The sequence below is a fragment of the Phyllobates terribilis genome, unplaced genomic scaffold, assembly GCF_046119375.1.
Source record: "Phyllobates terribilis strain yellow unplaced genomic scaffold, ASM4611937v1 Scaffold_9__5_contigs__length_417890890, whole genome shotgun sequence".
Taxonomy (NCBI): domain Eukaryota; kingdom Metazoa; phylum Chordata; class Amphibia; order Anura; family Dendrobatidae; genus Phyllobates; species Phyllobates terribilis.
This window is the reverse complement of record NW_027362769.1, coordinates 372,791,897-372,810,271: the sequence shown is the minus strand read 5'-3', so window position 1 is coordinate 372,810,271 and position 18,375 is coordinate 372,791,897. Positions and strand designations below refer to the sequence as shown.

At 44.3% G+C, this 18,375-nt stretch overlaps 1 protein-coding gene across 2 annotated transcripts in view; it reads left to right on the top strand.

Moving 5' to 3' along the window:
- The window catches only part of PRKCB (protein kinase C beta), a 116,335-nt gene that overhangs the window by 56,132 nt on the left and 41,828 nt on the right, over positions 1-18,375 (top strand). For both annotated transcript variants that reach the window (XM_073648328.1, XM_073648327.1), the window contains exons 4-8: positions 2,212-2,323; positions 6,451-6,579; positions 12,450-12,606; positions 12,696-12,830; positions 15,203-15,299. In XM_073648328.1, coding sequence (XP_073504429.1) covers positions 2,212-2,323; positions 6,451-6,579; positions 12,450-12,606; positions 12,696-12,830; positions 15,203-15,299 — 630 coding nt within the window. The remainder of the gene's footprint in view (positions 1-2,211; positions 2,324-6,450; positions 6,580-12,449; positions 12,607-12,695; positions 12,831-15,202; positions 15,300-18,375) is intronic.

Genomic DNA, 18,375 nt, shown 5'->3' with positions numbered 1-18,375 from the left:
CTAGGGGGAGCTCACTACATACAGATTTATACAGGCACCACTAGAGGGAGCTCACTGCATACAGATTTATACAGCCACCACTAGGGGGAGCTCACTACATACAGATTTATACAGGCACCACTAGAGGGAGCTCACTGCGTATGGATTTATACAGCCACCACTAGGGGAACTAACTACATTCAGATTTATACAGCCACCACTAGGGGCAGCTTACTGCGTATGGATTTATACAGCAAGTAGTGAGCTCTATGGGAGCTGTACCCCCTAGTGGTAACTGCAGGAGGTATTGAAGGAAGTTTTCCTAGGCCAGGCCCCCTCCCATCTCACAAATTTCTATGCAGCAGCATCTAAAGAGCTGCAATCCTCCTCAATATGGGATAGAAAGTCAAGTGATTAGCAGTTGGTCATTGTGGCAGCCATCTGTGGAGCATGATAAGAGGCAGACATGGCATCCAGACTGCCGGGTGTCACACGCCCGCCATCTCTCCCGGGCGGCTCTGAGGACTGCCCTTACTTCAGCTTCTCTGCCAGATGAAGATGTAATTGAAATGTCTTCCAATTAAAGCCTTCAAAGTGTTTTTAATGAAGTGCTCGCTGTCATGGAAGGATGTGCAAGGGCTGGGAAATTGCCAGGAACGAAGCTTTTTTTTGTGAAGCGCCTCCTGTGTAATTGAGAATCTGATACATTAAGTGCCCACGTAGTGGTGCCCGGCTCCTGGCAGCCGGTGGCGTCTCTTCCTGCCAGCTGCGGAATGAGATTGGATTGCTCAATGACTGTCACTGATCGCCTGTGCAGATGGAGGAGCCTTTAGTGGGGCCATCGTTCCCAGGCCTTTGAGTCACTCTCTTCTATCAGTCTGTTATATCTGATCCTGGGAAAGCTGGGTGAGAACTCGTATTGTTGTCACCCAGCTTTATGGCAAATTTAGATATCCGGACCCTAATCTTATTTACTTTTCAGGTGCCCAGGAAAGATGGGTAATAAGTCTAGTGGAAGCAGCCACCCTAAAAGGTCAATATCCCACTCTTTAAAGGATATGGACACCTTTTGGGTTTTTTTGGTAAAAAAAAATATATTTTGTAATTTTGGGTTTCATTAAAATGTTTCCCCCTTTTTGGCTTTTACATGCACTGTTTCCCTGCTCAATTCTGTCTGCCGAATGAGTTAACTGAGAATCCTTCAGTGAGATCTTCAGATAGAACTTGTAACTCTTTACATTGGTCCTTTTTTACTGAGCTTCTCGCTCGCGTTTGACGTGATCTGTGGTCATCAATCAGCTAATTGGAGCTCAATTAAAGACAGATAAAAGACTTACAAATTCTCCTGTCAGAACGAACTCACTGACGGATCCTCATTTAACTCATTCTGCACGTAAAAGTTAAATTTTAATAGAACCTAATTCTAAACAATATTTTTAGACCAAAATGCATGAATTTAAGCGAAAAAAATATATATATTTATTGCCCTGGTATTTGTGCATATCTTTTTAAAAAAAAAAAAAAAAAAAAAAGGGGGTTTTCCAGGACTATACTTAGAATCTATAATTAGGATAGGTCCTCAATATAATAAAAATGGACAACCTCTTTAATGAACCCTGCAACATGACTAAAGTATAAGCCAAATCGGAGTCTTCTTTAAAAGACGACACCCACCTAAAGACAGATGTTTTGGGGGTTCTTGCCCCTCACATACCAGCTTTCTTTCTATAGAAATAGAATATGGCAGAATAGATAGAAGAGGAAGATTCAATGACTTTAAGAGGACCTGTCACTTGCCATCAATCTATATTTTTTCCATCTGATGTAAATGCCGCTGTTCTCCTGAATCCGCCGATGTTTTTCTTATGTTTCTACGCCTCTTCATTCCTGAGATATGGCCCCATCTTTCCTATGTATAAATCTGCTGTTATCCAAGTGGGCGTGGTACTTATGAACACGCCCATGAAGAGCTGGGGATCACGCCCTTCTGGCTTAGAAGGCTAGCTTTACATACAGGGAAGAAAGGGGCCATATCTCTGGAACGGAGAGACACAGGAACAAAAGAAAAACCTCGCCGGATTCAGGAGAACAGCGGCATTTACATAGGGTAAAAAAATACATATTTATGGCAAGTGAGAGCTCCCCTTTAAGAGGTAAATGCTCCACAATGAAGGCGTAGAAGTGACCACTATAACACGTGCAATGACTATGTTCTCTCTTTTTTACATCCAGGACCCCAGAAGTAAGCACAAGTTTAAAATCCACACGTATTCCAGCCCGACGTTCTGTGACCACTGTGGCTCGTTGCTTTACGGCCTCATTCACCAAGGGATGAAGTGTGAAAGTAAGACGACGTGTGGCTGTCAGTGTGACGTCTGTCTCCATGTCCAGCTCTGACCCCGGAGCTTCCTCCGCTGTCCTTCGTCCTCGTCAGTCTGTCCTCCTCGTGTGAATACCTGTCTGTCTCTTACTTGCAGTCACAAAATGTTCTGTGTCTTAAAGTGTAATGGGATAAAAATGGCGAAATATCTTCTGAATATGTTGGTGTACAGCGCCCTCTGCTGGTCAGCGCTGGAATGACATGAGCTGGGTTTTATTGCTCTTAAGCGACATGTATATTTTACTAAACCCCTGTATTTTACATGAAATTTTACTTCTGGAGCAGTTTTTTTTGTTATGCCTGCTGGAAATTTTGATTTAATTAACAACTGGATGTTTCTTTTTTATAATTTTAAGAATTTTTTTTTTTAAACAAGCCATATACAGCAGGTTCCCCTAGGTACACCAGGAGTGTGTGTGTGTGTGTGTGTGTGTGTGTGTGTGTGTGTGTGTGTGTGTGTAAATATACATACATACATACATACATACATACATACATACATACAGACACACACCTTCTCATTTAAAGATTTTTCTGTATTTTCATGACTATGAAAATTGTACATTCACACTGAAGACATCAAAACTATGAATTAACACATGTGGAATTATATACTTACCAAAAAAGTGTGAAACAACTGAAAATATGTCTTATATTCTAGGTTCTTCAAAGTAGCCACCTTTTGCTTTGATGACTGCTTTGCACACTCTTGGCATTCTCTTGATGAGCTTCAAGAGGTAGTCACCGGAAATGGTCTTCCAACAATCTTGAAGGAGTTCCCAGAGATGCTTAGCACTTGACGGCCCTTTTGCCTTCACTCTGCGGTCCAGCTCACCCCAAACCATCTCGATTGGGTTCAGGTCTGGTGACTGTGGGGGCCAGGTCATCTGGCGTAGCACCCCATCACTCTCCTTCTTGGTCAAATAGCCCTTACACAGCCTGGAGGTGTGTTTGGGGTCATTGTCCTGTTGAAAAATAAATGATGGTCCAACTAAACGCAAACTGGATGGAATAGCATGCTGCTGCAAGATGCTGTGGTAGCCATGCTGGTTCAGTATGCCTTCAATTTTGAATAAATCCCCAACAGTGTCACCAGCAAAGCACCATCACACCTCCTCCTCCATGCTTCACGGTGGGAACCAGGCATGTAGAGTCCATCCGTTCACCTTTTCTGCGTCGCACAAAGACACGGTGGTTGGAACCAAAGATCTCAAATTTGGACTCATCAGACCAAAGCACAGATTTCCACTGGTCTAATGTCCATTCCTTGTGTTCTTTAGCCCAAACAAGTCTCTTCTGCTTGTTGCCTGTCCTTAGCAGTGGTTTCCTAGCAGCTATTTTACCATGAAGGCCTGCTGCACAAAGTCTCCTCTTAACAGTTGTTGTAGAGATGTGTCTGCTGCTAGAACTCTGTGTGGCATTGACCTGGTCTCTAATCTGAGCTGCTGTTAACCTGCGATTTCTGAGGCTGGTGACTCAGATAAACTTATCCTCAGAAGCAGAGGTGACTCTTGGTCTTCCTTTCCTGGGGCCGTCCTCATGTGAGCCAGTTTCTTTGTAGCGCTTGATGGTTTTTGCAACTGCATTTGGGGACACTTTCAAAGTTTTCTCAATTTTTCGCACTGACTGGCCTTCATTTCTTAAAGTAATGATGGCCACTCGTTTTTCTGTACTTAGCTGCTTTTTTCTTGTCATAATACAAATTCTAACAGTCTATTCAGTAGGACTATCAGCTGTGTATCCACCAGACTTCTGCACAACACAACTGATGGTCCCAACCCCATTTATAAGGCAAGAAATCCCACTTATTAAACCTGACAGGCCACACCTGTGAAGTGGAAACCATTTCCGGTGACTACCTCTTGAAGCTCATCAAGAGAATGCCAAGAGTGTGCAAAGCAGTCATCAAAGCAAAAGGTGGCTACTTTGAAGAACCTAGAATATAAGACATATTTTCAGTTGTTTCACACTTTTTTGGTAAGTATATAATTCCACATGTGTTAATTCATAGTTTTGATGTCTTCAGTGTGAATGTACAATTTTCAAAGTCATGAAAATACAGAAAAAACTTTAAATGAGAAGGTGTGTCCAAACTTTTGGTCTGTACTGTACATACATACAGTGGGTATGGAAAGTATTTAGACCCCTTTAAATTTTTGGTAAATTCTAAAAAGTTCATTTTTTTCTCATTAAAGTACACTCTGCACCTCCTCTTGACTGAAAAAAAAGACAAATGTAGAAATTTTTGCAAATTTATTAAAAAAGAAAAACTGAAATATCACATGGTCTTAAGTATTCAGTCCCTTTGCTCAGTATTGAGTAGAAGCCCCCTTTTGAGCTAGTACAGCCATGAGTCTTCTTGGGAATGATGCAATAAGTTTTTCACACCTGGATTTGGGGATCCTCTGCCATTCTTCCTTGCAGATCCTCTCCAGTTCCATCAGGTTGGATGGTGAACGTTGGTGGACAGCCATTTTCAGGTCTCTCCAGAGATGCTCAATTGGGTTTAGGTCAGGGCTCTGGCTGGGCCAGTCAAGAATGGTCACGGAGTTGTTCTGAAGCCACTCCTTTGTTATTTTAGCTGTATGCTTATGGTCATTGTCTTGTTGGAAGGTGAACCTTCGGCCAAGTCTGAGGTCCAGAGCACTCTGGAAGAGGTTTTCATTCAGGATATCTCTGTACTTGGCCACATTCATGTTTCCTTCAATTGCAACCAGTTGTCCCGTCCCTGCAGCTGAAAAACACCCACATAGCATGGTGCTGCCACCACCATGTTTCACTGTTGGGATTGTATTGGGCAGGTGATGAGCAGTGCCTGGTTTTCTCCACACATACCGCTTAGAATTATCACCAAAAAGTTCTATTTTCGTCTCCTCAGACCAAAGAATCTTATTTCTCATAGTCTGGGAGTCCTTCATGTGTTTTTGAGCAAACTCTATGCGGGTTTTCATATGTCTTGCGCTGAGGAGAGGCTTCCGTTGGGCCTCTCTGCCATAAAGGCCCGACTGGTGGAGGGCTGCAGTTATAGTTGACTTTGTGGAACTTTCTCCCATCTCCCTACTGCATCTCTGGAGCTCAGCCACAGTGATCTTGGGGTTCTTCTTTACCTCTCTCACAAAGGCTCTTCTCCCACAATTGCTCAGCTTGGCTGGACGGCCAGGTCTAGGAAGACTTCTGGTGGTCCCAAACTACTTCTATTTAAGGATTATAGAGGCCCCTGTGCTCTTAGGAACCTTGAGTAATGCAGAAATTCTTTTGTAACCTTGGCCAGATCTGTGCCTTGCCACAATTCTGTCTCTGAGCTCCTTGAGCAGTTCCTTTGAGCTCATGATTCTCATTTGGTCTGACATGCACTGTGAGCTGTGAGGTCTTATATAGACAGGTGTGTGCATTTCCAAATCAAGTCCTATCAGTTTAATTAAACACAGCTGGACTCCAATGAAGGAGTAGAACCATCTCAAGGAGGATCACAAGGAAATGGACACCATGTGACTTAAATATGAGTGTCTGAGCAAAGGGTCTGAATACTTATGACCATGTGATATTTCAGTTTTTCTTTTTTAATAAATTTGCAAAAATTTCTACATTTCTGATTTTTTTTTCCAGTCAAGATGGGGTGCAGAGTGTACTTTAATGATAGAAAAAAATGAACTTTTTAGAATTTACCAAATGGCTGCAATGAAACAAAGAGTGAAAAATGTAAAGGGGTCTGAATACTTTCCTCCCTACCCACTGTATGTATGTATGTATGCATGTATGTATGCATGTTTTAGATTTTTAAGGGGGGGGGGGAGTAAATGTTGCGTTAATGTATAGGTGGGATAACACCATTCTCTTGTCAAAGAGCTGCAGAGACCAACCTCCAACTGGTGACAGTCAGTTGTCAAATTATTTCCTACGTTTCCAGAAGGAACGTAGAATAAAAGTTCTAGGAAAAGTTTCTCCAGAGTTTATATTCTAGGAAATACAGGAATTTACTAAAAAAGTCTTCATGGTGGACCCTTTAAAAAGATAGGGTGGTCCTAAATGTAGAACTTTTTTTTTTTTTTTTTTTTTTACTGACCATAATCCATGTATTTCTATATTTCCAGCGTGTATGATGAATGTTCACAAACGCTGTGTAATGAACGTTCCCAGCCTTTGCGGGACTGACCACACCGAGCGCCGCGGGAGAATACACATCAAAGCCGAGATCATCCAGGAGGTGCTGACTGTCATGGGTGAGTGAGTAATGGAAGCTTAGGGGAAATGCATGACGGATGGTCACTTTTACACCTGCCTGCAGCGATGAGGAGGGGGCCAATAGCCCTATTACTTTACTAGGGCTATTGGCCCCCTCCCCATTGCTGCAGCCTTTCTTCTAGATCCGCTCTCTTGCAGGATGACAACCGACTACCCATCGCTGAGAGCATGCTCAGCCCACAACGTGCAAGCTGTCCATCCCACGGCTCAACTGTCCTAGGTCACTACTATGACGCTCAGTGGATTATCTGCACTTGTTCTCTTGCACTCTCTTTTATCAGCCACTCCAAGGCAATATTACCTGTGCAAATGTGGCGTTATTGTGGTAACTTTTCATTATCTAGCGGTCACTCGTGCCCTCCATCTCCCGTACAAGTTCACGCGTCTACAATCCAATCATACATGGGTAATAATGAACAGGATTAACCCTTTAAGGAGGGAGCATGGCTTTAACATTTCTCCCTCCTTACAAGTGACGGATTGCACCAAAAACAAAACAAACCCTTCTACGCTTCTTCCCGGCAGCAGATGAAGCCATCAGTCATCTCCTCGGCCAGTTGCTTTCACGTTGGCGGATGCGGCTCGCGCTTTATTCCCTTACTGTAATGATTAATGATCGGATAAAAGCTGCATTCAATGTCACCCCTCTCGGCAGCACTACCTGCATTTCGCCACTAGATGGCGCCATATTAGTGTCAATGGTGCACACTTTGCCAATGTCAGCAGTGTTTGTGTGCTGCAGGATTTCGCTTCCATCATGGCTGTGCACGCTGTCATGCCGATACAGATTGCAGCCACGGCCTGGATGTTGGATTGTATTCTGTGTACTGCACTTCTGCAGTCATCCCACTATTGGTGAAAAAAATGGATTATTTTACCCCCATGTAAAATTTCAGACTTGATACTATAGTGATCTGAAACCTTGCAGTCCTATGTAATAGGTACCTCCTTGTGCATTTCTCACCTAGAAGTGCACATTAGATTAATATACCAGCGAGTCTCTCTGCACATTTACAGTAGTGTTCAAAATAATAGCAGTGTGTTCAAAACATGAGTTAACACAAATTATTTATACTCCTTGTTATTTCCCTGCATTGGGAACATTGCAGACTGTTTTCTAATTCAAAAACTGAAGAGAAACGTATAGAATTTTTAACTACTTAACAGAAAATAGCAAAAAATGAACATTGGGCCGTTCTAAAAAATATCAGTGTCTGCATTTGTCTTGACAAACTCACAATGTGTCTCTTTTTTTGAGGATTTGGCATTCCTGTGAATCACTAACCTACCGTATATTCCGGCGTATAAGACGACCCCCCTACTTTCCTGTTAAAATATAGAGTTTAGGATATATTCACCGTATAAGACTACCCCTTTTCCAACGCATACCAAACACCGGTAAAAATTAAAAAAAAACAGATTTGAATTTAACATGGTCCTTTTTTAATTTAAATTCTTATGACATGCAGGTATATAGCAGGAAAACTGTCACTCATAAACATATTAAAATAGGGGGGACCCCACGTCATTTTTTGGGGGGTCCCCCATTCTAATAGCTAGTAAAGGCTAGGTATTCAGCTGGGGGCTGATATTAGTAGCCTGGGAAGCTCCGTGGGTATTACCCCCTTCCCAGACTTCAAACATCTGCCCCAGCCGTCTGCTTAACCTCCGCTAGAGACTATAATGATGGTGGATCCCACGCCAATTTTCTTTTTAAAAAATCCTTTATTTTAACACTAAATGACAATTGAGGGGTTAATAAAGATGCAGTCCCTAAATTATTATTAATTTTGTAATTAATTTTTCCCAAAAATGTTGACGTGGGCTTCGTCATATTTTTGTGTCCAGCCAGGTACAGCAGGCAGGAACGGGCTGCCCCCAACCACCAGCTGCCTATTTGTACCTGGCCGGACACAACAATATAGGGAAGCCCTTTTTTTCTTAATTATTTCATGAAATAATTTAAAAAAAAAATACGTGGGGCTTCGCCCTATTTTTGTGTCCAGCCAGGTACAACTAGGCAGCTGGGGGCTGGAATCTGCAGCGCAGGGAGGCCCAAGCTTTCTGGCCCCCCCCGCTGCAAATTGCAGTCCGCAGCCACCCCGGAAAATGGCGCGTTCATAGAAGCGCCATCTTCTGGCGCTGTACCCAACTCATCCAGGGCCCTGGTGCGGTGGCTCACTGGGTAATAAAGGGGTTAAGGCCAGCTTGGCATTATCAGCTGGCCCTAAGCCCGAAATTCATGGGGTCACGCCAATATTAGACATGACCGCCATGAATTTCTAGTAAAGTAATTAAAAAAAACACAAACACCCAGAATAAAGTCCTTTAATTGAAATAAAGACACAATTTTTTAATGTTCTAAATTAAACCATACTTACCATCACGCCCATTCCAGCTGAATCCAACGATCTCCTGCAATAAAAGTAAAATAATAAAGCAACCTCATCCTTACCTCTCCATGGTTCCCAGGACCGGTCCAGCTCTGCTACATTCACATGACAGGCTGGACCGCAGCAGAACGCTGCCGTTCAGCTTGCCATGCGGCAGACACTGAGAAGCGCAGGCATGCTTGTGCTCCTCAGTGTCTGACTGTGACGGCATCCAGATGAGCCGAGATCATGTCCAATGAACTCGGCTCACCTCATGCACGTCACTGACAGCGTGGGAAAATTCTCCTGCTCCCCGCATGCGCAGTAGAAGTTTCCCACGCTGTCAGTGACGGACGTCCAGGAGGTGAGCTGAGTTCATTGTCGGCTCATCTGGATGCCGTCACAGCCAGACACTGAGGAGCGCAAGCATGCCTGCGCTTCTCAGTGTCTGCGGGATGACAGGCTGGATGGCAGCGTTCTGCTGCGGTCCAGCCTGTCATCTCGATGTAGCAGAGCTGGAGCCGTCCTGGGAACCATGGAAAGGTAAGGATGAGGTTGCTTTATTATTTTACTTTTATTGCAGGAGATCGTTGGCTTCAGCTGGAATGGGCGTGATGGTAAGTATGGTTTAATTTAGAACAATAAAGAATTGTGTGTTTATTTCAATTAAAGGACTTTATTCTGGGTGTTTGTGTTTTTTTTAACTTTTACTATGGGGTTAGTAATGGGGGTGTCTTATAGACGCCTCTCCATTACTAACCTGGGCTTGATGTCAGCTGGCATTATAAGCGGACATCAACCCCAGCCCTATTACCCCACTGCCACCGCTACAGGGCAGCGTGGAATAGCGAGGCTAAGTGCCAGAATTGGCGCATCCTATGGATGCGCCATTTCTGGGGCGGCTGACGGCTGGTGTTTCTAGCCTGGGAGGGGGCCAATATTCATGGCTCCCTTCCTGGGCTATTAATATCAGCCCCCAGCTGTCTGCCTAGCCTTTGCTAGCTATTAAATTAGGGGGGACCCCACGTCATTTTTTTGGGGGGGTCCCCCATTCTAATAGCTAGTAAAGGCTAGGTATTCAGCTGGGGGCTGATATTAGTAGCCTGGGAAGCTCCGTGGGTATTACCCCCTTCCCAGGCTTCAAACATCTGCCCCAGCCGTCTGCTTAACCTCCGCTAGAGACTAAAATTACGGGGAACCCCACGCCAATTTTTTTTTAAATAAATCCGTTTTTTTAACACTAGATGACAAGTACAGTAACCAGCACTGTCACTGTACTTCATATATATGTGACTGACATGTTTCTATCTATCTAATCTATGTGTGATTCTCTATTCTGTCTGTTATAAATTGTTGGGTACAGATGCTGAATTGCCGGCCGGCTTTTTTAAAGAGACGGTGCATGAAAACACTATTATTTGTTTTAATAAATCCTTTACACTAAATGACAAGTACAGTAAGCAACACTGTCACTGTACTTCATATATATGTGACTGACATGTTTCTATCTATCTAATCTATGTGTGAAGCTCTATTCTTTCTATTCTAAATTGTCGGGTGCCGGCTTATGCCGCTGCTGAATTGCCGGCTTTTCATATATTGTCACAGAAGCGATGCGAACTTCCCTGCTCCGGACACAGCGCAGCGCTTCTGTGACAAGTGAAAGCTGTCAGCACAGAAGCCCTGCGCTGTGTCCGGAGCTGGGAATACGCAGCGATGTGTCAGTTTCAGCACAGAAGCGCTGACTGTCTGGACCTACCGCCGCCGTATTTTAACTCCCTCCACCTTATATTAACTCCGACATGGCAGGGATACGGCCACGGCAGCTTATTAACACCCCCAGAGTATCCCCGCATGTCAATTTCTGAAAGTTCAAAAGCATTACCGGCGTATAAGACGACCCCAGACTAGACAGAAGATTTTTCAGTCTTCAAAAGTCGTCTTATACGCCGGAATATACGGTAATATTTAGTTGTTACCCACAGCTTTTTAGAACTGCTTCACATCTATGTTGCATAGAGTCAACCAACATCTGGCCCCTGTCAGCTGTTATTCCAGCCCAGGATGCTTTCACTACATCCCACAATTTTTTGGCATTTGTTGGCTTTGCCTCAGAAACGTCGTTTTTGATGTCACCCCACAAGTGTTCTATCGGATTAAGGTCCAGGGATTGGGCTGGCCGCTCCATAACCTCCATTTTGTTGGACTGGAACCAAGATTTTGCTAGTTTACTGGTGTGTTTAGGGTCGTTGTCTTGATTAAACACCCATTTCAAGGCCATATCCTCTTCAGCATAAGGCAACATGACCTCTTCAAGTATTTTAATATCTGCAAATTGTTCCATGATCCCTGGTATGTGGTACATAGGTCCGGAACCATAGTAAGAGAAACGTTCCCATATCATGATGCTTCCACCATGCTTCACTGTCTTCAAAGTGTACTGTGGCTTGAATGCCGAGTTTGGGGTTGTCTGATGAACTGTCTGCAGCCCTTGGACCCAAAAAGAACAGTTTTACTTTCATCAGTCCACAAAATGTTTCTCCATTTCTCTTTAGGCCAGTTGCTGTGTTCTTTGGAAAACTGTACCCGCTTCAGTACATGTCGTTTTGTTTTTTTTTTTTTTTAACAGTGGGACTTTGCGGGGACTTCTTGCTAAGAGATTAGCTTCACACAGGCATCTTTTAACTGTCACAGTCCTCACAGGTAACTTGAGACTGTCTTATTATCCTGGAGCTGATCATTGGCTGAGCCTTTGCCATTCTGGCTATTCTTCGATCCATTTGAATGGTAGTCTTCCGTTTTCTTCCACGTCTCTCTGGTTTTGCTTTCCATTTTAAAGCATTACAGATCATTTTAGCTGAACAGTCGACCATTGTCTGCACTTCTTTATACGTTTTACCCCCTCCAATCAACCTTTTAATCAAAGTACGCTGTTCTTCTGAACAATGTCTCCAACGACCCATATTTCTCAGGATTTCAAGGAGAAATGCATGTCCAACATGTGCTGGCTTCACCCTTAAATAAGGGCCACCTGTTTCACACCTATTTCTTCACAGAATAATTATATAATTCTATAATATAATTTATACCAAAAACAGTGATTAAGCTGGTTAGTCATATTGGATGTCTATTATTTTGATCACTGCTGTATAAACTTTTTCTTAGCTTTTAACTTGTGCAATGCGAATATCTACTAGTAATATCAGAACTACAAGGCTCAGCATATCCTTGCTGGAATTTCTTTCTGCACTCTGTGTGCCTTTAGCTTTTTGCAAGAAAATGGGGCTGTCCCCGTGGTCGCTCTGAGTCCGCCATGCGTTGTAGCAGATCTTGGCCTATCGAGCAGAGGACGCCCCGCTATTATGTCCGATTGATCCTGGAGACATTATCAGACACCTTCATTTATCTGTTTCTACCATTGTGACACCACCTCTTCCCTAAATTCTTATTTTTCTTTTTCCCCCTTTTTTTTTTAGTGGGAGAAGGAAAAAATCTGGTTCCTATGGACCCTAATGGACTCTCCGATCCATATGTGAAATTGAAGCTCGTCCCTGACCCCAAGGGAGAAAGCAAGCAGAAGACCAAAACCATCAAATGTTCCCTCAACCCTACGTTTAACGAGGTCTTTAAATTGTGAGTGTTTCCCTAATGATTGCTTCCGGCCTGGACTACGGTCGCATCCGCTGTCTGACCGCTCCAACGTCTTCTCTTCTCTCTGACAGTAATTTGAAGGAGTCGGACAAGGATCGTAGGTTATCGGTGGAGATATGGGACTGGGACCTCACCAGTAGAAACGACTTCATGGGTTCGCTGTCATTTGGCATCTCGGAGCTGCAGAAGGCCAGTGTGGACGGCTGGTAAGATCACACTGCTGAGAGTAGTTGTCATAACGTGGATCCATTGCTGTATGGGTATGATGGGGGCCGCGGAGGAAGGAAAGACACAAGAACGGAGCACGACCGCTCCACGCGCTGCCACAACAGCTCCAACTCATCCATGCCTGGACTCCACAAGATCTGTGATGGTGTCCTGTGGTATCTGGTGCAAGATGTCAGTAGATCCTTTATGTCCTTCAAATTATGAGGTGCGTCACTATACTGCTGGAAAAGGTCTCTGCCGGTAGTGAATATGGCTGCCAAGAAGGGGGGCACTTGTACAGTGTTAGGCAGGTGTCACATCCTTGTAAGGCCAGGACACAAGGTCTCCAGCAGGACATTGCCCATCACACGGCCTCCGCAATCTTGTCTTCTTCCAATGGTTAGTCATGCGCCATCTCCTCCCGGGTAAGTGACGCACACTCACCAGCCGTCCACATGATGGAAGACGGGATTCATCAGACCTGGCGCCTTCTACCATTACTGCTGCTCCAGGTCTGATGCTCCTGTACCCGGTGTAGGCACTTTCTGCAGTGAACAGCGGGCAACATGGGCCCATCTGACTGGTGTTCACAGCCCCACTCACAGCAAGCTCTGCATGTCCTGACACCTTTCTATCATACCTGCGATGCTCTGCGTGTCCTGACACCTTTCTATCGTAGCTGCGATGCTCTGCGTGTCCTGACACCTTTCTATCGTAGCTGCGATGCTCTGCATGTCCTGACACCTTTCTATCATACCTGCGATGCTCTGCATGTCCTGACACCTTTCTATCATACCTGCGATGCTCTGCATGTTCTGACACCTTTCTATCGTAGCTGCAATGCTCTGCGTGTCTTGACACCTTTCTATCGTAGCTGCGATTTGTCCTGACACCTTTCTATCGTAGCTGCGATTTGTCCTGACACCTTTCTATCGTAGCTGCGATGCTCTGCGTGTCTTCACACCTTTCTATCGTAGCTGCGATGCTCTGCGTGTCCTGACACCTTTCTATCGTAGCTGCGATGCTCTGCGTGTCCTGACACCTTTCTATCGTAGCTGCGATGCTCTGCGTGTCCTGACACCTTTCTATCGTAGCTGCGATGCTCTGCGTGTCCTGACACCTTTCTATCGTAGCTGCGATGCTCTGCGTGTCCTGACACCTTTCTATCGTAGCTGCGATGCTCTGCGTGTCCTGACACCTTTCTATCATAGCTGCGATGCTCTGCGTGTCCTGGACCTGCTGTATACCAGGAACAACCCACAAGACCCGCCATATATTGGGCGTCCTCCCATCACAATTTGGCCCCCATTACAGATTCTTTAAACTTTCCCATTTTTCCGACTTCCAACACTTCAACTTCAAGACCTGACTGATCTCTCACTGACAAGCGCCAGATAATGTCATTCAGTTCACCTGTTTCAAATGGAATCTGTCAGCAGGCGTGTGCTATGTAATCTGAGAGCAGTATGGTGTAGAGGCTGAGACCCTGATTCCAGCGATGTGTCACTTACTGGGCTGATTGCTGTCCTTTTGATAGAATCCGTTTTCTCTGCTGCAGGTCTAGTATGCTGAGTTGTGTATAACTCCACCCACATCACAGACATAACAGAAAGCAGCCAATCAGTGGTGAGGGCGTGGCTGGACCAGAAGACATGAGACACCTAGTCCTGCAGTGATAACCTCTTGCTGATAAAACACTGATTGTATTGAAAAAGCACCTACTTCATGCTGCTCTCAGATTATGTAGCGAAAACCTGCTGACAAATTCCGTTTATTGTTATGGCTGATTGCTTTATATTCATTTGAGATACTGAAAATGGTGATCAAGGGAACCAACGAGGTATTTCAAAAGTTTTGCAAAACTTTAATCGTGTAAGAAAGGAAAGCTCCTTTAAAAGGTTGAGATAAGATCCTGCGGGTTATGCACTTTCCTCTGGACAGCGTCCTTCATTACCCTTCCCCTGGCTCCGTCCTCCAGCTCATTTCCTCTCCGGATCGGCGATGCGTGACGCTGCTGATCTCTCCTCATCTCCAGGAAATCATTTTTACTCCATTGTCCTTCTGACTTACACGGTAGGACGAGTTCAGCCTGTTCTCTGCTGTTCATCGTATAACTGTGTCGCTGCGGGGAGGCAATGGCCGCAGAGCGACTTGTCACCGCACACGAATAACAGAGGGGCCCCATACCGAGCTCCAAATCTCCTGCTAAGCTCGGCAATAAAATTCTGTCCTCCTGCAGCCACCACTAGAGGGAGCTCACAATGTGATAAATACATTTGTTGGATGCTCCGCCTAGTGGCGGCTACAGGTACAGCGCTAGTTATTTTTTAAAAGTGAAAAATGACCTTTATAATTTTCTTGTCCCCTCTAGGTTCAAGTTGCTCAGCCAAGAAGAGGGCGAGTATTTTAATGTGCCTGTGCCACCTGAAGGAGAAGAGGGAAATGAAGAGCTCCGGCAAAAGTTTGAGGTATGATCAGAACCTTCAATGAGCCCCGATAACGCAGTCGGAAATGCATTGCAACCACTTTTTATTTAAAGGGGTATTCCTATCTCATGAAGTGATGGCGCGTCGCTTGCATCTGCTTCATTTTATTTATGATTAATGGGGGTCCGGCCTCCAGGAGCCCCACTGATCGTAACCATCCGTCGTCTTCTGCTTATTCCCTGCTCAGCGGCGCAGGTAATTTAAAGCTGTCGCAGATTATTTGATACTCCGCTTTAGTTCTTTGGGGGACACATTGCTGAAGAGGATAGCCTCCATTACTGTCTTGCTCTGCACAGTGATTGCCTGTGAGAGGGGTGGGTGAGGTCAAAGAAGAGGTCGGTACCCGGCTATTACTCAGTGATTCTAGAAAAATGAGCTGAATGTGGAAAGGACAGACTTGCTGGATTATATAGGTGCAATCTCTGATTTTGTCACTAGGTGGCAGCAGAGTGCTATTGTAAATGGGTTACAGCAGCAAGTACTTAAAGGGGTTGTTCATTGTAAGGACAAATGAAGTCGCCTTTCTTGTAAAACAAAAATATAAACAAGACACTCGGCACTAGCACCAGTGTCATTCCAGCTATGTCTGTGCTGGAGTTTATGCCACATGAGCCCAGCAGCCCTTTAGCTACCGCTGATTGGCTGCAGCGCTCACGTGATATTAGCAATGCCGTGCAAACCCCAGCAGTCCCAGCACCAACATAGCTTTTGTGACTTCACCATGTCATACGCTATCAGGAGAGGGCAAGAAGAGGAATGTCCAAAAGAAAAAGTATAGATTCCCCTGACAAAGCCTGACCCTGACCAGGTGAAACATGTTAGGGAGGTGATTTTTTTTTTTTTTTTAATAAAAAAGTGGACAAAACACCCCCCTTTTTTTGAGGAATATTAAATTCCACTCCCTTTTCATATTACTTAAGTGCATGTGTTTGAGACTTAAAATCATGCTTGCAATTGAGTTCCCTATAAAATATTTTGCAACGTTTTGACTTTTACAGACTTTTTATTTCACTACACATTCAGCTTTTCATGTTGTCTGTGCTCATCAGTCGGCTGAAAAAAGATTAAAAAGTTAGAAACGCTCCTATTGGGCTGTTTTAGAACGAGTTCACTGATGGTTTCTCTGTTAACTCATACTGCAAACTTCTTGTCGTTTTCTCTTCCGAATACCGTGCATCGTTTCATCTCCGATCACCGTTACCCAGAGTCGATTTGGCTTAATGTCTTGACTGCAGAGCGTAGATATCCCACTGTGTATTACCAGTGAGCGGCGGTAGAATTGTGATTGCAGCTCCGGATGTGAATAGAATAGTTTCCTGGTGCCTTGGTGAGATTACTGCCTCTATTATCATAAGAGTAACTATTTCTGTGGCCGGGAAGCTCCGTGTTTGAGGAGATGAGTGATGATAACCCAGCACAATGTTTTGGTGGATTTACATATATATAGCCATGCATCGCCTTATCGGTTGTCCCCGCTCGCAGCCGCCTGAATGGAGCCTGATGGACATTAATATTTGATTACTGCTCGTCCCGGCAGCCTCATATCCTGGAGGTCACCGGCCGGTAGCTGGAGTGCAGCTGGCGGTGGCCTGTCAATCTCGTCTCCTTGATGAGTTCATTTTCCATTGATTTATCCGTTTTGCTGCTGGGACCGGCTCATCAGCCGGGTAGCGTCTCCCAGCTGTGTCCATAACGCTCGGCCAGTCGCTCCTCCATCCTAGCCCAGGGGGTCAGAATCCCTCCTCTGTGTGCCATGGTCCACACAGGCTGAGAAAGTTGTGGATTTTACCATCAGGCTTGTGCAGGTAAAATCCACAGAGGGGGTTGCTGTTGCAGAGAGGAGGTGAGAGTGTTAGAAATTTTGTCCTATATTTTTTTTCTCATGAAATATTAAAAATCTGCAGTCAAATATGTAATGCTTCGGATTCCCAGTAAAATCAATAAGGGCGTAAAAAAAAAAAAAAAAGAAAATCGAAATACCCTTTTTGGAAACAAACCGATAAGATAACGCTAGAAAGATATTTTTGTGTTAGAACGAATGAGAAAAGTTATTTAGTTATGGACTTAGTGAGCGAGGAGGGTAGAGACTATGCATTTTTTTTCAAGCCTTGCTCACCCTGTGATTAAAAAAAACAAAAAACTTGAAAGAATGACTGACTACTTTAGTGACCCATCAGTCTTCCTATAAATATATTTTTTTTTTGCAGTTCCTCAGGGGCGGGGCTTCTTAGCTGCTTTTCCCCGCCCCTGAGGAACTGTTACTGTTGATTTCTCAGCTACTCATTGGCCAAAGAGATTCAATTAATAGTTCTAACAATTTATTTTCATGGATTATCTAATAATCCTTGGGTTCTATATGAGAATGGCTTCTCAACCCCAAATCCTTTTTTTTTTACTTATGGGTGGAGGAGATTCCTAATTTTTTTTCTCTCTCTCCTATTTCTCTGTCTTTTGGGAAAAGCACCATTCTCGCCCTTAGTGGAATTTTTTTTTTTGTGGTTTTTGCACCAGTAAAATATGGCGGCTGTGTATCCTCAAGAGAGGAGGCATTTGAGGGTAAGAGGATGTTTTATAAAAGCTTTGACAACAATGACTGAGGTTTTTATATTCTGGAATATTTGACGAGTATCCATGGTAACCAGATGCTTTAGAAATTTTTACACAAAGTATTGTTCAGCGACCATTGTCAGCGCGCGTCGCGGGTCCAACACCTCGTATTTCGTGAACAAAAGGCTATTTTCGTGCACTCCTCGTACTCTTTGCCATTCAGGAAAGAAGATAGACATCTCCATGCGGTTTACTTTTTTTTATTTGGTCCTACCCTCTTCCCCACCTAATGAAGACCTGATCGCAAGTTTTCCTGTGGCGCCACCACAGGAAGAACAAAGTACTACACAGTAATAGGTTCCCGGTATTGTCATTTCCCACCCCCCATCCAATGAAGATCTAATCACAGCTTTGCCCTTATTGATGTTGAAGCCAGCAGTTCGGTTTCAGTTCAATATGTTCCGATTCTCTTTGAGTGTGCTTTTCCTTTTTATCATCATTCTGCCAGCAC